Source organism: Musca domestica, unplaced genomic scaffold, assembly GCF_030504385.1.
Source record: "Musca domestica strain aabys unplaced genomic scaffold, Musca_domestica.polishedcontigs.V.1.1 47, whole genome shotgun sequence".
NCBI classification, from domain to species: Eukaryota; Metazoa; Arthropoda; class Insecta; order Diptera; family Muscidae; genus Musca; species Musca domestica.
Genome location: NW_026712338.1, coordinates 3,101,682 through 3,129,333, shown reverse-complemented (window position 1 = coordinate 3,129,333; position 27,652 = coordinate 3,101,682). Strand labels below are relative to the sequence as shown.

The window sequence follows — 27,652 nt, the reverse complement described above, 5'->3', positions numbered from 1 at the left end:
CCTAATTTTGCACAGTTATTTCAAAATTATTTTATTTCATTACTTTTCTTGATTTTCTCATTAAATATGACGGCCTATTTCGTCTTTTACACACAAACACACACAGCACTGCAAACACATGTACACATGTATATATGAGTACGCCTGCAAGCGTATGTGGTTGGTATATTTATTTAGCTGAAATGACCGTTAATATCAATTTGTTTTTTTTTTTTTTTTTTTCATATTTTGTTTTGTTGTATTTTTTCGTGTTCGGTTTTAAAAATATCAATACACCACATCACGTTAATCGGTAGTAAATATATATATTTTTTAATTAATATTAGTTATTTAATAATTGTTTGTTTATGCAATAGACACATAGACACAGACATTATACATACAAATTACACTAAAATGTTTTTGTTGTTTTCATCATTTCATTTTATAAAATATCTCATTATTTTGTAATACCTAGTTCTTCATTTGTTCTTTTCATATATATTTTTTTGTTTTGTTTTGTTACTTACTATCATTATTAATTAATACAATTATTATTAATTAAATCAGGAAGATTAAGGTGCGTTTAGACACATTACACATATAGAGAAATTCATATAAATAATGCAATCAGTTGTTAATACATTTGTATTCTTACTTTTCTTTTTTACGTCTTTGTTAGCTTGTTAGTAATAACATCTACCTATTACAATAATATGTTGGTTTTGTTTTTCTCCTCCGTAATCGTTTTGTTTTATTTATTACACTCTTAAACCTATAGCAATTTAATATTTTTGAACCTGTTTAGAAAACAAAAACGTTGATTGAATACCTTATAGAAAATGAAAATACTTTTTGAGTTTATGACAATACTCCTACGGGGTTAGGGTAAATCAGCGAACATTTACTGTTAAACTAATCCAAAACAGGCATACATATTTCGATATATTTACATTTGCTATATGCAAAAACCTACTATGAATACTCCATGGAAAGTCTCTTTATAAATGCAAATGGTAATGCCTTTTTGAATGATTTTCACCATAATTAGTAGCAGAGAAATTGTCTGTATCTAACGACTTCTATATAACCAGAAACTCTCTTTTATTCACAAAGTTTGTAAAACTTCGTTATAAATAGCGTTTTAAGCTTTATAAAATCAACATAACATTCAAGAAGTATTTTCTAATTTCGATATCGAGTAGAGTGAGTTAACATTGCAGATAGAGATGTTTTGAACGAGAGAAAAAGGGAGACAGGAGAGAATGGAGATTAGAGTATAATTAGAATCAAAATAGTAACTTCATCACAAATATGTTCATAACTAAAACTGTCAACGGTGTAGTGGAATAAGGAGCTCAACTATTAGGTGAATTATTTCGATTTTTTTTTTTTTTTTTTTGATTTCTTGATTGGTATTATGGATTATGTGCATTGATTTAAGAAGATATGTACGTTTATACTTTAGACTCGCGAAAAATGACTTTCGGCACAATCGAAATTTATACAAACTTTGGAAAAATGTTTTAAGTATAATATAGTTTCAAATTAGCTCTTTTCATGGGACAAAATTAGGTATAAAAATTGACAATGTTACATAACAAGCTATTCAGTAAATAAGCACATTTATTGGATTTATTGATAACGGGTTTTATAGGCTGGCACATAGCTAATTCAAACTTAGGCAGTTCGTAATTAACACACATTTGATAAAATTGATTGTTTTTTTTTTTTTTTCTTAAATATTGTTGATATTGGCTTCGTTTGTTTCTATCTATGTTTTCAATCTGCTGTCATAATGTATTGTTGTTGTTTTACTTCTTATTTTTGTTTTGCCAATGAAAGTTGTAAGCAACAGGTTTTTTTTCAAATCGTTTTCGTATATTAATTTACTGATTTTGGGATGCGGGTGTTGTATTTAATCTCACTTCTGTTTACTATAACTAAATTTGCACTCACATACACACAGATACATTAATATACATACAATTAACTAATGAAATATATATTTATATTTTAATAATTTAAAAAATCAACTATCAACTAAAACAATGATTTACACGCTCTCAAAAACGCAGTACACATGTTCGTTCTTTCTTCAAAAAGACAAGCATTGTTTGCGGTTCTTTTCTGGTATTCAAATTATTTATACTATAAAAAGTATTTTCCTCTTTGCTATTTTTCTCATAATTCCATTGTTGTTGTTTCACAACTTAATATAACACACAAACACACGTACATATATAATAACCGAAAAAAAGAAAAAATCGAAAGGAAATACTGATGATTTATACCATGACAAATGCATCTTCGCCACAAAATAGATATGGATATTGATCTATCATTGTTTGTACGATATCTTCTAAGTAGGGACGCAACTGCTCAAAGTGACCCATATCCGTAAAGTCTATAGGAATCAATGTTGGCCACCAACATATGGCCAGATTCTTACTATCCATGCTGTTGAGTTTGGAATTATCGGAAACACTGCAAAAATTAAATTAATCGAGAGTTAATACATGTTTCAGAACACTTCTTTCTCAGAACTTACTGGACGAAATGTTGAAATATGTATTTCAAAATTGCAAAGTTTACGGGTGGTAGTTTTTCCAGCAGCGTCTTCAAAGCCATTAAACGACAACTTCGATCGGTTTTAACTTCAACATTAACTTTCGAACCACACACAGTGCGAGAACCTATAACGAAACGGAAATAAAAAAATGTTTGTAAGATAAGTGTAGATTTTATCACAGACACAATTAGAAATAATGTTGGTGTTCGTTGGTGTTGTGTGCAATGCAGGAAACTCTCTGCAGACTTTTATAATTTTGTAAAGGATTTGCAGTCGGAATTGACATCGATGAAAAAAGATTTTTCCTCATTGTCACTCCGATTTGAGAATTTCTCTACATTGTTTGAGAAATACCAAGAGTTAGATGAGTTTGTGTCGTCACCGTCAGTTTCTGGACAGAAACGCAAAAGGGCTGCGAAAAAGGCACCAACTAAGGGAATGCCTAGTCGCAAAGCAATAGTTTCTGTTGAGAACACTGTTCCACAACCGGTCTCAGTTAATATCACTGATACAACTGAGAATGGACGTGAACAGTCGTATGCCAGTGTTATTACACACCCAGTTCCGGTAGATAACATCGGTATAGGTAAAGGGGTAATTAATCCTGATGTTATGAATATTGATAGTGAGGTTTCTAAGAAAACCTCACAATCTACTCGTGACATACAGGAATTATCATTTCCTTCACTTATCACTACTGATCGTCCCGAGACTGCTACTGGCAAAGCTCAACCTGTCCAAAGATCATTATCCATGGCCCCCGCCATGAAAATGATATTTGCAACAAGGTTTGCACCAGAAACAACGGCCGATGACATAAACTATTATATAAAATCAAAAATTGAGGGAGATTACTTTTTGAAATGTTATAAGCTCCGATCTGCATTTTCTGAAAGTAGATCTTCTTTCAAAATCGTTGTGCCTGACAATATTTTTGTACAGTTGATTTTAAAAGAATTTTGGCCTGCTAGGGCATTTATTAAAGAATTTGTGGAGAGATCCGATAATTTAGCTCATTTGCCTCTTAGACCAGACTCGGTGCCAAAAAACTAAATGACTCATTTTCTATCTGCTATCAGAATGTAAGGGGGCTTAATACAAAATTAACCAGTTTATATACTGATAGCATTGGTTTCAATTATAATGTATTGGTTTTCTCCGAAACTTGGTTAAAAACATCTATATTAAATAGTGAAATATTATGTTTCAAAATATCAAATATTTAGAAAAGATCGTGTTTGTAAAAAAGGTGGTGGCGTCCTTATTGCAGTTGATACCAAATATACCACTAATTTAATTGATCTAAATGATTTTCTTGATATAGAATTTGTTTGTGTTTCCATTGAATTGGGCAAATCTAAATTGTTTGTAACTTGCTCTTATATTCCCCCCTCATCTTCACTTGACATTTATAATCAGCATTTATCAGAAATAAATTTAATTACTGAAAAAATGAAAGATTCCGATCGCATTCTGATCCTTGGTGATTTTAATATGCCCTCCATTAAATGGCTTCCAATGCCAGATTCTGAAGCTTTGATTCCTTTGCCATCTGAAATGAACAGTACCCAGTATACATTTGATGTTGTAAATAGTTTGTGTGACTTAAATCTTTATCAAATAAACAGTGTAAAAAATTCGCATGGCAAAATTCTTGATTTGGCGTTTGTAAATATAACACAGCATTTTGATATATTCAGAATTCCTCCAATATGCACTCCTGAAGATATATACCATCCAACTTTATATATCTCCATGACTCACAGTTATGTAATTGAAGAAAGTCAGTCCGACTCATTTAAAACTGTCCTTAATTACAAAAAAACTAATTTTCGAAAACTTAATACTCTCATTTCCTCCATAAATTGGGCTTCTGTGTGCCTGTGTAACAGCCATACAGATTTAGAATATGTAATTGATAAATTTTATGATATTTTAAATAGATTTAAACTGGAATGTGTTCCAACCACTAGAGTTAAAAATTCAAATAAATATCCATGGATAACCCCTGAGTTATCAAGTTTAAAAAATTCTAAAAATAAGCTTTTTCGTAAATATAAAAAATCAGGCTTAACAATAGACTATACTAATTACTCTGTTGCTAGATCTAAATATACTTTAGAGTCTCGACGATTGTATAATCTTTACCTAGACAAGATTAAAAATAATGTTAAATCCAATCCTAAATCTTTTTATGATTTTGTTAATCTAAAACGAAAAGTTTCCTCAAAGCCCTCAGTATTGAAATATAACAATAAAGAATTTGTCACAGGCACAGATATTGCTGAATGTTTCGCAGATTTTTTTGCCACAACCTATTCCAGTACATCTTGCCAAATTAAAGATTCGTATCCTTATAAGTTATCACAGGCTGATCAAATTTGTATGCCTTTTCTACAACGTCATGATGTGTCCAATAGTCTGCGTAGTTTAAAATCGATTAAATGTCCAGGACCGGATGGCATACCTAATATAATTCTTAAATATTGTTCAGAAACATTAGCACTTCCGTTAACTATATTGTTTAATTATTCACTTAAATTTGGTCACTTTCCTACTTTTTGGAAAAAATCTTATATTATACCTTTACATAAGTCTGGTAGTCTTACTAATGTGTCAAATTATAGAGGAATTGCAAAATTAAGTGCCATACCAAAATTGTTTGAAAAATTAATTACTGCAGTAATTTCACAGAAAATTCAATCTATATTGAGTCCATATCAGCATGGTTTTCGTAGTGGTCTTTCAACTACAACAAATCTTATAGAATTTACGTCAACAGTAATAAAAGGATTTGTTCAGCGTAAACAAACTGATACAATTTATACCGATTTTAGTAAAGCTTTTGATAGGGTTAACCATGAACTCCTAATATATAAATTAAATTATATGGGTTTCAACACAAACCTAGTCAAATGGATATCATCTTACTTACAAAATAGATCACAACTAGTTTTGTTTGAAGGGTATCTATCCAAAACGATTAACGTTCCATCGGGTGTTCCGCAAGGAAGTCACCTTGGACCGGTCCTCTTTCTTTTATTTATCAACGATTTACCTAATTCCATAAATTACTCGAAATTGTTAATGTACGCAGATGATGTTAAATTATTCATTTCCCATAATTGTGATAAACGAGCTAGTTTACTTCAAAACGATTTAGATAGCCTTTTTAAATGGTGCACGCTAAATTGTATGGAGTTAAATTTAAGCAAATGTAAGCATATGTGCTTCTCCAGATCTTCTTCTCTGATATTAAAATATAATATTGACGGTCATTCATTATCAACTGTAGATTCATTTGTTGATCTTGGCCTCTTGATGGATCCAAAATTAAATTTTAATAGCCATGTAATAACAATGGTAAATAAAGCAAATGGTGTTTTAGGTTTTGTTAAACGGTGGGCCAAAGAATTTTCTGATCCATATATAACAAAACTGTTATTTACGTCTCTTGTTAGACCTATATTGGAATACGGTTCTGTTGTATGGGATCCTCAATATGCAATATACTCAGATAAAATTGAATCCGTGCAAAAACAATTTCTGCTATTTGCCTTACGAGGTTTACATTGGAATAGTGATTTTGTTTTGCCTTCTTATGCTAGCAGGCTAAAATTAATTAGATTGCCTACACTTAAAAGCAGACGTATTATGTTGAACTCCATGTTTGTACTAAAAATATTAAATGGTAATATACCCTCAGATTTTCTGATTTCATCTATTAGAATTAATGTTCCGTTTAGATCTAGTAGATACTACCAATTATTATATACTGATTTTCACCGCACGAATTATTCAATGGGCGAACCTCTTAGTAAAATGTGTGTTGACTTTAATTCTGTGTACTGTAATGTAGATTTTGGTATGAGTTTAGAAGTTATTAAATCTAGAATAATTTTATTTTTAAACAATTAACATACATGTTTTATTATTTGACAAACTAGCTGATGAATTAAATTCTGTAGCTGGTTTTAAATTTCCTACTGAATTCCCATTATGATGCGGATCATGATGTGTACGCGATCCCTCCGTAAATGGAGGTCGCCCCCTCGGTCGGCAGGGGTGGGAATGTGAGGCGTGGGAACGTTCGAAAAAAAAATGGAAAAAGAAAGTGTGGTACATTTCGGGACATTGCAACCATAAACAGTGACACAACTTATGCTCGAGTTTCTTGTGATAAAAGTCAGTGTCTTGAAAAACTCTTAAAGTTTTTATTCATATTATTGGTAGCAGTATATTCATATATTACACTGTGCAACACAAAATCCAGCACATTATTGGTCAATATGTCTGATTTTTTGGAATCCGTTGATTTAAAAATCTGTAGGTCACCAAAAGAAAAGAAATCTTTTTTTTTCACTGCTTATTAAAAATATATTTCCATCAAGTTTCCTATTCCAGTTCAACTTTCATTGTGAGTTTTTGTATTCAATATGAACTATAAAGAAATATTATCAATTTTTGTGAATAAGAAATATCCCCGAAGGAGTTTCGAGTTCTTAGGCCAAACGTTGTTAAGGCTCTTATATAGTTTTGATCAACATTCGCATCCACATTCGCAACATATTGGATAGAGCTTTAAAATTTGAGAGATCTTTGGTTTATATGCAGAATCATTGGTATAGAAAATGAGTCATATCGGTTCACTTTTTGGAATCGCCCCATGTAAGGATAACTCCGAATTAAAGATCTTTTTAACTTTAGGCCATGTTTTCTGTATATTTTAGCCAAACTTTCGATACAGTCCTTAAAAAACAAGTATTTTGGTTACTTCATAGAGAGAAAACCTTCAGACAGAAAAGTGACCCAATACAAACGTATATTTAAAAAGACCATAAAATCAAAAAATTATCTTGGGATTACAACTCCTTTTGAAATGTTGCTGCTTTGAATTAATACCAACAACTCCACTAAAAAGTTATCACACACCATACTTATGTCGGAAAGTTTTCTACACTCAAATATAACATTATTCTTCGCAAGATATGATCAAAAACTTCGCAATCACAAAAAATCAGAGGGTACGATCACGTTTAACTTGTTCTCAAAATAGGGCTTAATTCCCCCTTTTCGACACGCTCGAGGGTTAACATTTTCAAGCAAAGTAATCCTTGTTTTTATGCAATAATGTCAAAGACACTATGTACCTAAAATCAACGTTTTCCATGGAATCTCCTCAGTCCAAAATTTTCTTTTAAGGTTACTTTGAGAAATCCATCCATCCATTTGATCAAGGAAACGAGTTTTTGTAGAAATTTGTCTACACTTAAAATTAAATCAGACGAATTGTTCGGTAATTTAAAGCGACTGGACATATTTATTCCCTTTGTTATGTTTTGCTTTGTACATCAGGGTCATATGTGTGTAAAAAATTAACCGACTGGGCGCCAGAGATCCCGACACAGCAAAAACAACATACATTTTTGACAGATACTAATAAGTTACTGACGTTTATCTTATACATACCTGCAACTTCTTCCAGTTCTTTTATTATATCCTTACTAAATAATGGTGGTAATCGTTTAGAGAAAAAATCCTTTAGTGCGGTCGCTACAGCATTTACGGGTATATCCAGAAGTTCAATAACTGTATTGGAGTCTGTGTAAATAAAAAGAACACAAAAGTTGATATTTAAATTCATCATTGATTTTGTTTGATCGCCTTATACCTTCTTCAAACTTTTGGAACAAAAGATCTACATGAGCACGACTTCCTGGCACTCGATAGATACCCTCCGAGTCCAAGCCCTCCTTTTCAATATATTCTATGCACTTTATTAAAAATATAGGAATTTCCACCTTGTCGGAGATCATAAGTTTTTCAAATTGAGATTCTGTATCGGGGAAACCCTTGGAGTTCTGTTTTAGTTTACGTTTAAGTTTCTTTTCTTGTTCCTTTTCCTTCTCCTGCAGTTTTCGCAGTCTCGTATTTTCCTCTTTGAGGCGACGCTTTTCCGACTTCTCAAATTCTTTCAAACATTTAGCATTCATATTATATTCATTTAGGTTTTCTGGAGCACCGAAGAGGCCTGGATTATCTGGCACCATGGTGTACTGTAAAATTTTTATTTTGGAATTTTAGGTCATTTGTCTTAATTTGCCTTAATGTACAAGCGCTTACCTCTGGAGATTTATCGGTTTTTATCATATCGTTTATCAAAGAAGGGTCACTAATTTTCTCTAAAAAATATAATAATAATTTAATAGTATATTAAATAAGTCCTGGAAACATTGTTGGGTTTATGACTCACTTTTTTCGGCAGTGACCATTCTCTGGTAATGCAATGGTATTTCTGGTGGGCTAACGTACGAGCCAAACATGGTGGGTACGCGTGGCGTTTGTACCGGTATAGCAACCTTCTTCTTTTTTGTCTTTTTATTGACGGGTGGTTTCTTATTCATTTGCTTATAGTAGGCATTTTGCTGTCGATTTTTACGCTCTATAGAACTAGCACAACTATCCGATTCAGTACAGTCTAGATTGTAAATGAAGATGAAAATTAGAATTTGTTTCTTGTTCTGTTTATCATGTTTAATTCTACCTTCATTTTCATAGATTTGTTCATACTCAGCCAACTCTTCAGAGTCCTCCTCGTCTCCATCCAACTGAGAATGATCAAATTGAGTATAACGCTTTGAGTCCTTATCGCCACTCTCACAAATGGGCAAATAAGAATCGCCCCCAAAATTCATTTTTGCTACTGCATCACTAACTAATTGAAAATTTTTCATATTTAATTTTCCGGGTTGCTAGTTCGAAACAAACAGAGAATTACAAAGATATTGCATTGTATATAATGTTATGAATGCCATGTACTACCTACCTTTAGGGTCTGACTTGGACCTTTTGGACGAATTTTATTCAAATTAGAATCTATATGTCTACGACCAGTTGTGTATGCGTGGGTTGAGCCACCAAAATTATTCCAAATTGAATTTTTGTTGGCATTGCGCCGCGCATCAGTTTTATCATCCAACCATTCTAAAAAAAATCACAAATAAAAAATTAATTTACCTCGAGTTTCAATTCAATTGAAGTTACACAAAAATTAGAAAAAAACTATCGTCGTTGTCATTCCAATGTAAAACTACCCTACATCCAGAACGAACGCTTTATGTACAAAAGATAGTTTAAATATATTCTAATAACAAAAAAAACATAACTTTTGTTTGAAATTGCACCGGCATTATACACACTGCATGCACAACTCTCGCTCGTCTATATGTATTATTTTGAATTTTTTTAGCAAAATTTTTTACAAATAATATGCCAAAAAATGTACAACATACCAAAAATAACAAAAAAATCTATATAAATTTTTTTCAAAATAAGCTAGCAAATGAAATGAGTACATGAGCGATGTAATGCAATTTGTCATAGATTAAATTTAGCACTGAGTAGAATATAACTCATATAAATGACTTTTTTCCAAATGTTCTTAGTTTTAGTAAGATTTTTTTTAAATCTTACCACTGTTGCCATATGCCCCATTGGCTTTGGTATGAATCATAATGAGATTCTTGAATGAAATTAATAACCTGCAGGCTTGTATTTCATATCACCGTGTTCCACATAATGGTCATTAAAGAAACAACGATTTATACTCGTCGATAGCCAAGCGGCACTGAAAGCTTTGAACTTCTCTACCATTAAGTCTAGGGGTGTTTTGGGATGCAGGAGATCCTTGAAAAACACTGGGTCATCCATCAAGCTCTGTTGGGTTCTTGGTCATTGCAATATTCCAGGCAACGAGATTGCAGACGAATTTGCAAGGCTGGGGTCTGAATCAGCTATCATTCAAGTTGAGAAGAACTCGGTCAAACCAACGTTTTGCAAGATGAGCCTCACAAAATGTTTCCTTTGGAGATGAAGATCACAAATTTTTGGGCTCCATAACAGTTTAAAACATGTTTACTTATTGCCTTTATACCAGCCCATCTCCAATTTTATTGGTCTAAATTTATCCTGTGTAGTGAAGTTCCCCAAGGATAAGATATGAGTCCCGTTGTTTATAAATTACATTATCTTTTTACGAATTTACAAACGTTTTAAAGTAATTCTCGTTTTGCCAATATCAAGTAGACTTTGTTATGTAGTACTTGTTGTGTGTTTGGATAAATACGCGGCAACAAGGGTTATTCATAGAAGTGAAGTATGTGATCAAGTAAAATATACTACGCATGAGTCTGATGGTCTTAATGTTATTTTAGACAATACATTTATTTTTAGGCAGAATTTAAATCGTGTGGTGTAAAGAATAAATTGGTTAATTAAAAGCCCTGTTCTTTATTCTTTAAGATTTATTCGGTACGGCGTACTGTCAGTTCCATTTTGGTGCAAATGCAAATGCTTACATTTATTGTGCAAACGGTCGGACCCACATCGTCCCAAATGTAAAAATATTGTTGTTTCATATGAAACGTGCTTTAGGCTTCTACAGCATTTAATACATATTTTCTGATTTTTGTTTCTTCTATCTTACTATAGAGGGTATACGAAGCTTGTTAGTCCGTTTGTAACCTCTCGCAATACGCTTTTTACACTTCACAATGTACATACGGTTAGGTATAGCCTCCATACAACAGTACCGACCGATTTGAAATGTCATTGGTATCTGGTTATAGATTATAACCGAATTTTTTGGGAGTTAAATTGGGAGTTTGTATTCGCAGTATGCGAGAAATATAGTTGCAACGATTTGTCTATATAGGTCTAAGTTGTGGAATAAACGTTATTTAGCGGTATCTCCCAATAGTCGATATTTGGTGATTTTATCCACATTTTTGAACAGAATTTTTTCAAAGCGTGTTGTCGGAATAAGTAATAACTATAATATCCTTACCAGAAGATTGTCTATACAGGTCCCCGTGGAAGTGATACAATTACTTCTGCTTGATAGATGTGACTCCAATGCCATAATATTTTTGATGGTAAAGGTCACAATCCATTGTTGTCTGTTTATTTTTTAAAATTTGTATAACCTCCACCATAAAATGGGGAAGGGTATATTATATTTGTCATTTGGTATGTAACATCTCGAAAGTATATATATGATCTGCGAGTAAGTTTATACATATTAAACGTGTCCCTCTGCCGTCCCAAATCAGCTATAATGGAATTTTAAATTTTGGAGATGGTACGTTGTGTCATACACCAAGTGTAGCACAAGTATACGGGCCAGTCCGAAGATTTATGTCGATTTATAAACAAAGCAATTACGTCTCTTATCAGACCTACATTTAAGTAAGCCTCGGTTGTAAAAGATTATAAACTACACATATTCCCCTTAAATAGAATTCATGAAATACAGGCTAAAATTAATTTAATTTCCAACGTTGTTTCTCATGACCAATAGGTCTATGTCTACACCCCCTTATAGGCTTCTTTTTTTTTTGTCATTACCAACAAAAATTTGTAACTTTCACAAGCAACATTTTCATGGATATAATGAAAAAAGTGGACAATAGGCAGGCCTTATCATAGTAGTCGCTAATTCGAAAAAAAAAATACCGAAATTTTAAGAAACTGAACAATTGTTATTAATAATTGTCGTTAACTAGTGAAGAGAATCGCACTACTGACTACAGAGTTTGCTGATAATATCTAGTTTTGGTTTGAAATTCATGCTAAATTGTTCAAGCTAAGTTGTTTTCTTGTCCGACTTCTCTAAATTTTGATGAGAATGGGCTATGCAAAAAAATCTATTCTCTTCCCAGAATTGTGTGGATTTCTTTTATATTTCGAAACATCTTTTTCGGTAGTTGTTTGTTAAAACACGAAGAAACCCATGGTTTAAATAACAATTTTTTACGCAGAACTTCATATAAGAGGAAAAACTGTTGGAAATTTAAAATCACATGATTATGTGCAGTTTTCTTGGATTTTTAGTATAATTTTATAAGAACGGTGGTAAATGTTTGGTTTATGAAGATTTTAATTTTAGTTAAGACTGGTCATTATATGTTTTTGTTTTCCATGTTTTGTCTTAATATTGCAAAATTATATTCCGCATCACTAATTTGAAAAAAAAATCTATTTCTTCGAGTATGCATTTGTAACGTTTCTCAAATTAAAGCATTATTTTTTGCAAAATTTTGAGGGTCTAGTGCTATTTAAATGAGGTGCATTACATAAAAGTAATAGGAAAATATAAACAAAAAAAAAAAAACTTTATTTATTGGGAATATGGAAGGTCTTATGAAACGTGCGATATGGGATTCAACCAAAGAGTAGATAAACACAAAAAATAACGAATAGAATGGCATTGAAAGTTTTAGTAACCTGCATCATGGGTAGCCAATGAATCCTTTGACCCGCTTACATCCGCTGCTTATGAAAATTATTCAGTTGAAAAATAGAAATGAACAAAGAAATTAACAAATTATATAACGTGACAAACTTTGCTAAAAATCATTTAATTGAATGATAACGAGTTATTACATGTTATTTCTTCCAAACTAGACTCGGAAGCTGACACAAATTGACTCTTATATGAGCATGTAATGAGCTGATGATCTGGAGGAGCTGGCTCTGGAGGAGTTGTTGGAGGTGGAAATATCTGGAATCCTTTATGATAATCATACATTAGTTAATTTAATACGTAGACGATTATAAATTTTAATTCAGATGCCTGAATATCATCTATAGGTTTAATAACTACTACATGGTGGTATGTATGATATAGTGTGCGTTTAATTATAACAATGGAAACAAATAAAGTAAAAAAACTACGGTTAAATGAAAATAAACACCCAACATTCTGGATGAAGGGTTTAAGAAAAAAAAACTCAAATTTTGGATGACGTAAAACAAATACAAAAGCTATTAATACCAATATGCATGAGTAACCATTTCATAAGAATATATTGTAAAAATAGTTGAAAATTCCCTTTCCTTACCTTAAAGTGTTGAAACACTTTTTAAGACTCTTTGTAATATCTGCAGAAATTTGGCGATTTTTTAAAAACGAACAGTGAACTCTTCTAATTGAAAATGTAATTCTTTCTTCATATTTTCTAGTTACTTTTAAATTGAATATCTGTCTGGGGAAGATCAAACATACTAGCTTGATGAGTTATACGGCCTCAACAGCTCTAAAATCATCCTGTCGAGTTGTGGCAACTTTCAAGTAAATTATCACTCAAGGAAATATACTACTAATATGAACATAATTTATATAATGTTACCTTTTTTGAGTCATGAGACTCTTTGATTGAATGACCGATATGTTAACATTTTTAAAATCATTCTGTCGAGTCGTGGCACCTTTTAAGTAAATTATCACTTGTAGTCACTATGATATATTATGACGGCGTGAAAACCAATTAATGCATAACTACATTATTTCGATCTTCCAGACGAATAATTTTTCAAATTATTGATGTTAGCAAAAAATATTCTACATATGTAACAGGCTACAACGACATTTCTTTAACAAAATGATACAATTTTCAGTTGTAGCTTTTTATTGCAATATTTTGATAGTTCCAAATAAGAATAGACAAAAATTAGTCCCTTGTCAGTTTGAGGTATTCAATATCACAGACAAATTCTTTGAATATAAATACAAATGTTAAAATGTCATTAAAAACTACAAATTAAGATTTGGGGTAAATCTTCAAATATTGAAAAATGAAACTAACAAATTCTTATGAAATGGTTCAAACTCATCTACTTACTCTGATGGATCATTTTTGGTTTTTCGTTGCTTTCTTCATAGATTTCATCTAAAGATATGTCTCTTTCTTCTGTAAAGAATGCATACATTACTAAAGGCAATACTGTATACCTAGCACAAACTTACCATTTAATGAGTTCAGAGAACGTGTAGGAAGCATTTCGTAATTTTCACTGCCGGAACCATCTGTACCTAGGGTACTTGACAGCATATAGCTTTCGTGGCGCGGTGGAGGTCGTGGCAACTTGACGGAATTTTCAAGTGTTCCCTCTCCTGAATCCAAAGTAATTGACTCTTCAACGTGTAAATTTTCTACGTCATACTTGTTATCCCAAGCATTCTTCAAGAATGGACTATAAAAAGCAACTGCAAACACCAAAACACAATACGTTCAATACTATGGAGATCCTACGGATATTAACGACAAATACTTACATTTAACATACTGATCTGATGAAAATGTCATAAAGCTTGCTTTGTAACGATCAGCCAAAGAATTCCCTTCTGTAATGAGAAATTGACACAGTTCACTACTGAAAAATGCATTAGCACCACCGCTTTCCGTTATAGCAATAATTTGCAGTGGTATATTTGCATTTTGCGAGACCAGAACGCTGAAAATATAAAAGAAACCAAGTAAGTATAACAGCACAGATTGCACAGATATTTATAGAAGTCTACCTTAGATTAGCCAGCGAAGAACGTCTCTTGGTGGAGTATACAAATATAAATCCATGTATCAATTCATCGCGATATTGATTTATTCCATGGTATGATGATAATATAAATTCCACTCTCTTTTTCGAGTCTCCAATGAATACGTCCACCACAACGGAATGTTCAAGAGCCTTGCAAAATGTCGATTCATCTGTCAATGGATTTATGATGTTTTCAATATCATACTGATCGCCACAGAACATGCACACCAATATGCGCAGATCAGTTTGATTCGGTGGAAATGTTTCAAGGGTTTTCATTTCGGCTACTCTTAACGAATCTATGACAATATTCAAAATCTCATAGACATATTTCTGATGGCTCTGCTGGTGGTCTATAAAATCACAGTGAAGCATTTCAGCCAAACGCAAGCCTTCATTGCGCAAATATTCGACTTCATTCTCTTTCAAGTCATGTGGCTGGTACACCAGTACAATTGGAAGGTTCTCAAATTTATCTTCCAGTTCCAAATTGCAAAGTAATGTGCGTTCTAAATTGTCTTTAAGAGTCTCAAAAGACTGAAGATTTGAGTAAACACAAATTAAACCTGTAACAAGAAAGTGATTTCGATTAATCGCTCTTGACCGATTTAAAATTCTGTGCATACCACTCGAGTAAACATCAATGGCCTTAAATGCTTCCATATCACCATTCGCTATGCGATAATTCAGATAATATGTTTGATTTTCGTAGATATATTCGCCTTTGGAACCAGTACACATGCGTATGTCGTTAAGTAAATCGCTGGCCAAGTGTTCGGATCCCACAATTAACAAATTTAGCGTTTTGTCAGATCCCTGAGATTTCCAACTACCACTTCCACCACTGCCAAGTGTTTTGTGGCTACCAGCCGATTTGTCCGTCAATATCTCTTCAATGAAGTTGTCAACGCAACTGTGATAAAATGGGCAATGATCACGTATGGGACAATGCATAAATCCTAAATGTTGAAATAGAATAACACGTCTCTCCTGGTCCAGTCGATCCATTATTTTATACCTATTTATAAAACATAGCAATTAAGAAGTTCTGAGTTTTTTTTTTTTTTTTTTTTGCAAAACAGTACCTAGAATCATCCTGAAGCATATCGGTTATTTGCCTTACATCTTCTTGTGTTATAATATCAACGTTTTTAAATTGTTGAAAAAACTGAGCATGTTCCAAAAGTAGTTCGATGAAATTTTGTTTACTCTTTTCAATGATCTCGTCTTGGTGAATATCGTATATTTGTTGGCAGTCATGTTCCGACAGAGCCTCAAAGCATTCGCGGCCCATAAATAGTACGCGAACTTCCGATAATTGCTTGCCCGGTGTAACAAAGCCCGATTCTTCCAATAGCATCTTGAATTGTTGTTTCCATCTGAAATGTTCATGATCAATAGGTAAAAAGAGAAAATGGACAAAATTAATATACCTACCCTATTTTCTTCTTGTCCTGTTGAACCGAATTCAAAAAATTGCGAAATACCGTCTCGGCCTCAGATGTTTCTAACACATCAAAGGGTATACGCGCTTCATCTTCAGTTTCGTCCATATCAACCAATTCTTGCCACGATGCCTGGGGACATTCGAAAAAGTATTGATCAAATTCGACATGATTTCTCATGTAGCTCTTGGCACATTCCCATATATCATCGTCGCTCGTGGAAAGAGCGTTTATGTCCGGCAGCATATACTCGAGTGTGCGGGCAAATTTATCCAAATATTGGTGTAAGCGCTGGTTCATATAGTCATCGCGTAACTTTTTCATATGCCTCCGGAACAGTTTTTGTCCTGCATCATGACCAAATATATTCAAAAACTCTGTCCACTCACGGAATTGAGCAAGCATTTTTGAGCCATGTGTCCAAAGCACATGATAATCTGTTATTTGGTTACGAATTAGTCGTGTAACAGCTTCAGATCGGCTTTCGAGCAGTTCCTTGCGTGATCTGGCAGCTTCTTGATATGGTATAATTTTAATGCGGTTCTTCACTTTGTCAATCATTTGGGCCAGCAACAGGAATGGAAGATCCGTATTTATCGATTCGTGGGCCGACGTCTCCACCATCTGTATCATGCCCTTGTACTCCTTACGCTGGCAGATTTTTTCTGCTTCGCGCACATACAGATCACAGGAATCATCGTTTTTGGTGGTTACAAGCACCAACGGCTTTTTGTTTTTGAGTATTAAAGTAATTGCATTTTGTACAAATTCAACTTGTTTCTCGATATTTCGATTTGGCACAGGGCTTACATCAAACGTAACAATGAAGCCATCTATTGCCAGTCTTCCATCCGGCATAATTTTCTGTTCATACTCCTTTTCTATTCCCAGCTGATTCTTGCAAATATACATAAGTTTTTCCGCAGAAAATACCTTTGTGCTGGTGCATCTCTTTAGGTAGGTCTCCATTTTGCCCACCTTGAATGGTTGAAATGTGGAATCATCCATAAATTCCGTCTGTTCGATAATATGAAAGGAATATTCAGAGCCTTCATCGGTCGCCTTGAGTACATCTCCCCAATAGAGAAAGTGATCATTGTTTACAACTCTCCCGCTGAAGTCGCTCTAGAAAAGGGAAACGGATTCATCGTATAATCGACCTTATCGATCTGACCAAATGCTCGAATTGACGCTTACCTGACTCAAAACTGATATGTGATCAATGAAGTAGTCATCGGCCATGGGCCTTATAAATCTGTTACATAAGCATGATTTGCCTACACCAACTTGTCCTCGGTCCTTCTCAGTCCCCGAGAGACCGATGACCGATATATTGAACGTTTTCATCTTTTATCTGCAAGCAAGCACAGAAACACACAAAATTAATTTACATTGACATAATTGCGATACAATTATTGCGACTGATATACAAATGTAGGTAATGTTGAAATGAACAAAGTATGTGGCGACTTCTGGTTACCTTGCCACTAAATCAACCATTTTCATTAATAACACTACATTTTTTTCATAGAAGACCGACGGCCGGTTTGTTGTATGTATATGTGTTCATAAAACAGTCAAACTATTGGAATCATAAAACACCCAAGCGGGTGGGTTGACAAACCAACATAGAATTATTCTTTCAGAATTCTAAACAAACACTTTTTCCCAATATTTCAAATAAAATATCGCAAAGTTCTAAAGTATGTATGTACCACCGAAATTGTGTGGGATAAATTAACCAAAGTAAAATTTCAATTTTTACAGCGAAATTTGAATGTCATTTTTGCAGCCATCCAGACGGGTTTGCACCCTCGATGTAGTAAAGAACACTCACAAAAACGACAACAATTTTACATACCACACACTCTTTACAAAATAAGTGAATGCAGCAATGAAGCCATATTAGAACTTACTTCACCGTTATTATTGTTATTTTCATTTGTTTAAATGATTTTTGCTGGTTTTTAACAACATTCAACAGTTTTGAATAATTTCCATGGTAGGAATTGAATGAAACATCACTTTTCATAAAAATTTTGTACACATACAGAAAAAGATGTTCCTGCCTTGCTCTGTCCTCGAACAGTCCACTTGCAACGACAAAAAATACTTCCTTTGAGCATGACTGACAGCAGCGGCAGTAAGTTGGTTGGTTGGTTGGTGTTGGGTAAAAGAGCACATTGAGAGAATGAGAGCATAAGAGTTCAAATTTCAGATGAGAGAGAGAGAGAGTATATACGATAGTGAGAACGGATGAGTATTGAGATGTTGGTATGTGTGTGAGTGACATGTCATAGAATGTAAAAGCAAAAGGATACGAGAGGAAATTGGTTGTTAAATGCTATGCCAATTCACTTATTATGTTGTATGTCGCACACACGCACCCACACTGCGAAGAAGTTACGTTAAACGTGAATTAGATAGTAACATGATGGTGGTTTTGTTGGCAAAAGGAAATTGTAAAGCAGCAATATTATTTAACGACGACGGACCTTGTCTGAACAACAGATTGAGCCACCAACCGAAACATGTACAGAAGCACACCATTACTGATTTACTAGCTCGATGTCTATCACAATATGCCTTCACTCCAACGGCGCATTCATCTTGATAATTTTTGATTTTTTACTGAACCCCATTGAGGTTGAGGAGCATGTGTTGCACAGTGTGATGTACAGCACAGGGCATTGAGGAGTTTAGAACGGGCATTGTCAGTCATTACAAACTATTTACACAATCGACAATTTTGCTTTGTCCCACCAAATGTTTCAAATCCTTCTCATTTCAAACAGCAGCAGACAAATGTGTCCTTGTTCCATGATTGACAGGTTTTACACAATTAACAACAGCGAAAAAGAACAGGAACCTTATGTGTAAAACCTAATAAGTGGTGTTAATTTCGTTTATTCTTCAAAATGTCACTGGTATAACCGAGTAGGTGTGAATATCGGATGAATACTATAACAAATTGGTACAAAGAAGATTCTCTCTTATTGATGTTTCTTCTTTTCATAAAATTTAAAAACCTAACAAGGGTTTGTTGTATAGGGATAAATAAGTTGTCGTGGATTTACAAGTGTCATTGACCTAAAGGAAGCTCGTCATATATCTGATCGTTTAGCACCCGAAGTAAGACCTAACGTTCCAGCAGTAATATAGAGACCATTGAACGATTATGTTGGACTTTAGCAGATTGAAACGCAATGATAATGCTGAACAGACGGATACATCTGGATCTGGAGTATGTTTCAGTAAACGTTATGTATCGAAATCCGTTAAAGGTATATATGTGTTGAGTGATTCGCCTTTCACTGCAAATTGCGGTTCATTAAGGTCGGCTCGACAGAAAAAACGAGTAAAATGACGTTGAGTTCGACTCGGCCAGAGCTCCATCCTTTGTGGTCGGTGTGTAATAGTGTATCCCGGGAATTCCTTCTCACTGCAAATTTCAAATCATTAGACATATGATCTTCGTCTTGACATGGCAAAACAGAAAATTTAAGGAATATCATATGAGCCCGGCTGCTTTTTGAACAGCGGACCACGTTGCTACTCATGTCGGGTGGCACGGCCTTGTAAAAAATAAATTTGGTCGATTACTCGGTAATGTAGTTGACGTGGGGCTAACATATCATCTTAGTTTAAAATCTATCAATCTCGTTTTGTTTCAATGTCCAGATTTATAAAATCGGCAACTCCGATAGGCTGTAGTTAAAGATCGTCTGGATTAAGTTGAGTAGATTAAGCCTGCGACACATGCTGAACATAGGTTGCCGGCATTTTCATCAATTCGCATTAGGTGCACAACAATTCTGCTATAGTGATGCAATAGATGGGGGTGAACACAGAGGACGGAATTCATACTTTAATGGTTCGCTACATCGGTGACTGCATCACTTTCTCGACACACACACGTTTTAGACACCAAATAATGAAGTATATGGCTTCCAGGGTAACACCTAGGCAGGTTGAGTTCAATGAATGAAGATAAAAACTTGAAATTTTGGTTGAGGATAAACCTAGGGGTGGAGGGTGAGAGATAAGACTGGGTTTTCCGTACTAATTATTATAGTAACTTCAATATTGAATTTTTGTACGTAAGTTTTGGTGTAAGGTGTTTGGAAGGATATGGAAAGTACTATAAATGGCACAATGACTTTTTCTACGGAAGTACGGCTGACATTAAGTGGGCCATAGACACATTCAAGCCTTTTAAATCACCAGTGTCAGATGGTATTATTCCCCCCATGATTCAACATGTCTCGACGTCAATATCTGGGTGAGATTTTCAAAGCTTGCCTATACCTATCCTACTTCCCGGTACTGTGGAGGGAAGTTATGGTTACTTACATCCCAAAAGCTAGGAAGCCAAGTCACTCATCCTTTTTATTGAAAACATTAGAACATGGAAATCAGATCTCTACAACCCACGACTGTCAACAGCCTACATTAAGGGTAAATCTGTTGAAACAGCGCAACAACATGTTGTAGGGTTCATTGAGAGAAACATGAATGACTCCTTATTCACCTTTGCAATTTTCCTTGATATTGAGGGAACCTTCAACAACGTCACACTAGAAGCCATTTATGATTTCCTGTTAAGACTTAGGGTTCCCCATCTCCTCATAAATTGGATTGATACAGTACTTAGTAGCATAATTATCAACTCAAGCATTGGGGAAATATCTGTCAGGAAATCGGTCACCAGGGGCAAGCGGTGTTCTACCACCATTGATATGGATTCTGGTTATCAACCATTTACTCTTAGATCTAGGGAAAACTGGCACAAAGGTATTCGCTTATGCTGATGATGTTGCCCTGTTGATTGCTGGGAAATTCCTACAAACTATCTCTGATCTGATGCAAGGAGCTCTAGTCATCTTATCAAGCTGGGCACGTCGTAATGGACAAGGCGTGTACCCATCAAAGGCGGAGCTCGTCCTCTTTACGAGGAAACGTAAGTGTCCGTCCTTTATACCACCGATGCTAGATGAGTCACGCTAAACCTCTCCTCTGAAGCTAAATACCTCGGCACTATCCTCGACCGCCAACTAAGCTGGAAGAGGAACACCGAGAAGGAATGTGGAGGAGGAAACCAACACTAGTGATTATATCTCACCGCGGTTGTGCTTTGATCCATCTGACATCCACATGCCAGATAGGGACACCTGGGCCCGTAATAATCCACCTTTCTGCGGCATAGCTGTCTATACCGACGGTTTAAAGATGGAATGCGGTACGGTACGCTGGTGTCTTCTGTGACATTCTTAATGTTGGCGAAGCCTACAAGCTTAGAAACGATTGTAGCGTATTCCAGACGGAAAGTTTTGCGGTCAAAAAAGCCATAGACCTGTTGGTAACGAGAAACAACGAGGTTATCAATCCGGTGACAATATACGTCGATAGTCAAGAGGTCTCAGGTTGTTTCATACTGCAGGAAATCCTTGGAAAACTGGGTTGGGTTGTCCATCAAGCTCTTTTGCTTTCCTGGTCATTGCAATATTCCATTCACCGAGACTGCGGACGAATTGGCTAGGCTATGATCCGAATGGACTACCATTGAAGTTGAGAACTCGGTTAAACCACACCTATGTCACTTCCTACAGGTTATTCATAAACACTACTCGGAGAGAATTCAACAAAAATGGCTGGACGGAAGGAGGCCCACACTCTCGGAGAAGAGAACAAAGTCGCTACTGTCACTGTCTAAACCTGACTTAAAACTTGTGGTGGATACCATCACAGATAACTGAAAGGTTAGGGCAATGACCTCGAAATGGGATAGCGATGACATTGATTACTGCAGAATATGTCAGGACGAAGAGGAAATTGAGACGATCGAACATCTGCTCTGTCACTGTCCAGCACTCATTAACGTGAGACACAGGCTGGTGGGGGAAAAAGTGTTACATGATTTGACTTCGTTCTCCAACACTGACCCTACAGTAATTCTTCAATTAGCCAGAAAATTTAAGTGGCTAAAGACGACACGGCAAGATCTCTAGGCGTGTATCACCCTCACACATACATTTTTAAAAAGCTCCAATACATTACTTTTTTCTTTTTCTACTTTTCTTCTTTCTTCAAATTTTCTTTTAGGATGAACACAATGGACCACCAACAGGTCTCCGTTTGGATCGGTGACCAAAAGGCAACCATGCGTCCTTTAACCTAACCTAACGTAACTTTTTACCACAAATAGAATGTACTAAATAAAGCAACACAATTTATTAATATCTAGTTATAATTGAATGACTAATTCCAATACACATTTATTTTCAGCTTTATGTCTCCCCAAATACCAAAATTTAAACCATTTAATTCCAATTCGACCTCCATATATCAGCAGTACTGCACAAAAGGCGATCCATATATCAAATTTAATATTTCCATCTCTATTTCTTCCTCAAATGCAAAATTAAGAACTATTTAGTACTTCTCGTACTTTTTAGTACAGATTTCCCCTTAACCCTAATGCACAATTTTAGATTTTAAGCCCTATCCGACTTATAGCAACTTTTGTACCATTTAGTACACCCCTTGCATCAACCCCACCTCCTTACATCAACACCATTTCCAAGAATTGATTCTCCTGACAACGTTCAAGTTTTTACCACTATCCGTTCACATATTTCCAAATGGTACCAAAAATTGTGTAATTTAAACTTTTGGTACACGTATTGATAAAATTTTAAAAACACCCTTTAGTTTGTCTATCTACACAACATCAAAGACTCTCACTACACATTTCAGATTTGCAGCTCTATCCCTTCCTCAAATACCACGTATTTCCAAATTCACCTATAAATCTCAACCGTGTAATCCTAACTTGTCAACGCATTATCAAATTTAGAACCATTCGTACGCTTCCTGAACGCGTTCCCAATATCGAATCTTTATTTTAGGCCTACCCGCTAGCAAATTTTAATTTACCAGATCAATCCGTTGAACCAAAACCAAACTGTACCGATTTCAGTACTATTTAGTACAATTGTTACACTTAGTACACATTTCCAAAACCACCTCCATATCTCAACACAGCACTACACCAGTTCTGACCCCAACACCAAAATTCAGAAATCTAACTATACATTTTTTGCACGTAGAGATCTCACGAAGGCACAAACTTTAAAAAATTCAATCGTTTTGTTCTCTAAACAAAACAGTACTCGTACCACAAAACATTGTCTTAATGTACTTCCACTGTGAGTTGCCGAGCTGTATCGTTTGCGAACGAATCACCAGGAAAAGTTCCCAAACGTTTGTTGAACGAAATGATAACTGGTGCATTTAAAATTGTCATTCTAAATATTGTTTTTTTTTTTTTTTTTTTTTTTTTTTTTTTTGTACCGAATGGCATGAATTTAACTTAATAGTAATTTTTACACGTTTGCGATGAGTTCTGTATTGTTTCGTTTCCAATGTTGCATCATCCAGTAGAATACATTTCAGTTTTGTTTAGTTTTCACTCATCTACACAAAGAGTGCAAAACAAAACTTGCATACCTCAGCCCACTATGCAATAGTAATCTTATTTCCAAATTTCAGAACAAATGTTGAGCTCTAACCATTCCCATAATACGAAATAGTACCAAATATAGTGCATTTTAGTATTTTTCGTTCACTTAAAATGCGAATTTCAAAAAACTCTTTAGTACATCCACCAGCTGATTACAACCAGTGATCCTCACGCCAAAATTATTTATTTATTTCAATTCATTCATGTAATAAAATCCTTTAAGGCCAAAAACATTACATTATAATAAGTTGTGAGCAATCTAAACTATTTCTACAGGTTTGTCAAATAAAAAGGGTACGATATTTAGTACCTTTTAATAAGTTTCGTACTTAAAAGAGTTTCTAATACCCAGAATTTCAAGATTTTAGCTTTAGCCATTTCGTCTTAAGTAAGTCAGTCAGTCAGTTATTTTACTCTTATACTCATGAATATTGAAATAAAAATGAGGAACGGAATATAAATGAATGAAAATAAAATCAAAAATTATATGCAACAAGTTATTCCCACATTTTTATATTTTTCCTCATTTCTATATTGAATGAGAAAGCGCGAAAGATGAATTAAATAAATGAATTTTCTTTCAAAAACAGTTCAATATAACAATTCCATGACAGAACTAATTAATATTTCCGAGGCGCGTCCCGCTTTCACGTCACTTGTTTTGTCAATTTTTAGTTCTTATTTTTGAAAACAATTACCTTACCAATGTTTACCTTTTTATTGTACCAAGGGTGTTACATCTTTTTGTCTGTTTAACTCCATGGTAGAAAAATTCAGGTAACTGCAAGAGTAACAACAACCACATACAAATTTGTTTTTGTACGTAGTACAAGTGTCAGAGTTATATGTCCAAAAATGTAAACAAAATAATTAATTTTCAATAAATTATTTTTATATCAAAAATATAAATTTTTGGATCTTGGATTATTAAATTTAAAATGCAGAAGAATAGTTCCTCAATTATTTAGCTTGAATGCTTTCATACCATTCGCCTGAATGTACAGTTGTAGCTGTATATCCTAGTATCTCAACACTTCTAAAATTCGCTAGAAAATCGTGGAGAAAGTAACAGCCATTTCAAATTGAAAGCAATATACAATTTGCATACACATAAAGTTTTCTACATTTTGCAATTTTAGGAAACATGAAATATACGAATATGTTGCTTAATGCCGAATATAGCCGTTATATTGGGGTCTATACGACGTGGATCTACATAGGCCTTGTTTGTCATAAATATTCAAATTCGAAACTTGAAATAAACGGTGAATAATGTAGCTAAAATCATCAAAATATCGTATATAGGGAGGCACCGTTATATCGGAGCTGTGCGAAGACCTGGACCAGCATAGACAATTTTCTGTCACAGGCTATAGCATCCATTACGAACATCAAATACGACATCTCAAAAAATTTCGGTGGGTATTGCACCTACCGAATATAGGAAGGTACTGATATATGGGGCCTATACGAAGACCTGTACCTGCATAGACAATTTTCTGTCACAGACTGTAGTTTCCATTACGAACTTTAAATACGTTATTTGAAACAATTCCGCTAAATAATGGCGCTAAAATCATTAACATACCGAATATCGGGAGGTACCGTTGTATGGGGGCTATACGAAGACGTGGACCTGCACAGACAATTTTCTGTCTTAGGCTGTAGTATCCATTTCGAACTTCAAAGTGTTAAGTACAACGGCGATTTTACTATTATTATAAGCCTAAAAATGTTCACATTGCCCCGTAGAGAAATTTTATATTTAAAAATGGTAGACCTATTGTATCAAGAAATGGAATTAAATCACAAAACGTCATATTGAGCTTGACACTAGTATTATTATAGAGACAAATCAGCTGGGACTTGCTGCTACCTGTAATAATTATACCATGGGTTAACTCCTTCATAAGGATTTATTGAGCGTATATGTGATAGAATAGGCATTTTAAATCCACTGGCAATAAGCAATCCATATTGTATGCAAGCTACAGGTATGTAATTCATATAATTTTGGAAAAGAAGAAGAGACGAATAAAAATACTGTAACCATGGTACAATAAAAAGGTAAGGTAGAGCTACCAGCTGATTACAATTTTTTTCTAAGTGTGCCCGACAATTTTGTGTATGTTTTTATTGTTTTGAAAAATAAAAACAAAATATTTTCAAAATCAATGATAGGAAGACGCGTACATTGCGGAACGCGCATTGAAGTTATTCGCCGAAAGAAAATCCAAGCATTTCATGCATTTTTCGCGCTGTTTGACCGATTTTAAAAATTACGAAAATATTGAATAAATGAAAACAAATTGTTTGCATACAAATTTGACAGGGAACGAGCATAGTTACCTCCTTATTGTACCATGATTGTAACCGTCTCAAAAGTTATTAAATTGCTTTGCAGCTATGTATGTTCCTAGAAAACGTGTTGTGACAGCCGATTAGAGAAATTGCCAGAGGAAAACGTTGTTTCCAAGCATTACAATTGTTGATTTCACTCTTTGAAATATTTGATCACGAAATGTTCATAATTTTTGAAAAGTTTGACAACAATTCTTTCCCAAAAAGATCAACATTTTCTCATTTAATTATAGTTTAGAAGAAGCAGGAGCTATTTCATACTGCTATTTAGTCACCACTTGGAATTTCAAAGGAATATATTGTAAAAACATCGAACTCCTACATACAATTATATTAGATACACATTCGAATAGATATTGTGGATGGAAAAACACAATACATTAAGAAATTGTCCACCTAAGCAATGTAAATTCCATATGTATGTATGTACCAATGCATGTAAGTATATTATGCTACTATTACAAGTCGCTTGGTTTCGGTAAAAAATAATTTCTATTTTGTTTTATCAAAAACCTGTAGTAGTTTTTCTTATTATCTATATGGGGAAGAGACAAATACAACACAAATGAGAGCGAATGGTTTTACTTCAATGTTCGGAGATGTGTATCTTCATAAAAAAATCATCTTTATTGGAGGAGCATGTTGAATGGGATAGGTTATTAAATATAAAATTGAATTTGAATTTTCAAACAACAATTATCGGGAATCTGTTTTTAGTTTGACGAAAGACCACCAGCACAATACTCCACAATACATAATCATAATATCTTACATTACTCATTGAAACAAACGCAGATCTTGTAACATTTCTTTCATCCGGGATGGATAATGGCGTAGTTGCATTGAAATCTAGTCGCATTTATTTCTCCTGTGCTTGCGCACTAACACAACGAAGCACACATTTAAGTTCGCTGTTTTTTTATTTATGTCTGGATACAAAAACAAGTGAGAATGGGAAAAGGCCATCTATCTCGTCACCGAATGATAAAATAATTAATTTAGATTTTGAAAAACAAATGAATAATCCCAATTTAAAGCACTTTCATTGATTTCGCTTCTTTCGTGTATTTCGTTTGGCATGTGAATCGTATATTACTTGGAAAAGTAGCAGCAGTAGCAGAGACGACAGCATCTAACCAGGCAAACTTACACATTCAATAAAACCACTTTACTCTCGACTCGGCTCTAAACCCCGATTAGACAGACAACACACACAAATTACAGAAATTTGTTTTCACCATTCATCAATATTTCTTTATTCCAATTTCATCATTTGAGAAACACTTACTGGACTATGAACCGCACAAAAATGTTTATTATTTTTCTAACTATTATTAATTGTAAAATACTTGTTAATTTATATTTGAGCTCGACATCACTCACAACCGCCCAAAA

At 34.2% G+C, this 27,652-nt stretch overlaps 1 protein-coding gene across 2 annotated transcripts; it reads right to left on the bottom strand.

The window, feature by feature from the left end:
- Nucleotides 1-5: 5 nt before the first annotated feature.
- LOC101895418 (rho GTPase-activating protein 190) lies at nucleotides 6-27,652 on the bottom strand. 2 transcript variants are annotated; one of them, XM_011292529.3, is made up of 19 exons: nucleotides 27,546-27,652; nucleotides 17,572-17,728; nucleotides 16,367-17,499; nucleotides 16,015-16,308; nucleotides 15,556-15,947; nucleotides 14,913-15,495; nucleotides 14,667-14,845; nucleotides 14,358-14,597; nucleotides 14,233-14,301; nucleotides 12,995-13,120; nucleotides 12,836-12,880; nucleotides 9,378-9,535; nucleotides 9,096-9,303; nucleotides 8,805-9,029; nucleotides 8,675-8,733; nucleotides 8,223-8,607; nucleotides 8,021-8,152; nucleotides 2,531-2,675; nucleotides 6-2,466 (listed from the first exon to the last, which is right to left on the bottom strand). In XM_011292529.3, the coding sequence occupies exons 2-19, from the start codon at nucleotides 17,719-17,721 to the stop codon at nucleotides 2,268-2,270; spliced, it is 4,722 nt and encodes a 1,573-aa protein (XP_011290831.1). In that variant the 5' UTR covers nucleotides 17,722-17,728; nucleotides 27,546-27,652; the 3' UTR covers nucleotides 6-2,267. The 2 variants fall into 2 exon arrangements, with proteins under 2 accessions (XP_011290831.1, XP_011290836.1); XM_011292534.3 differs by lacking the exons at nucleotides 12,836-12,880; nucleotides 12,995-13,120 and having other exon boundaries at nucleotides 14,233-14,298.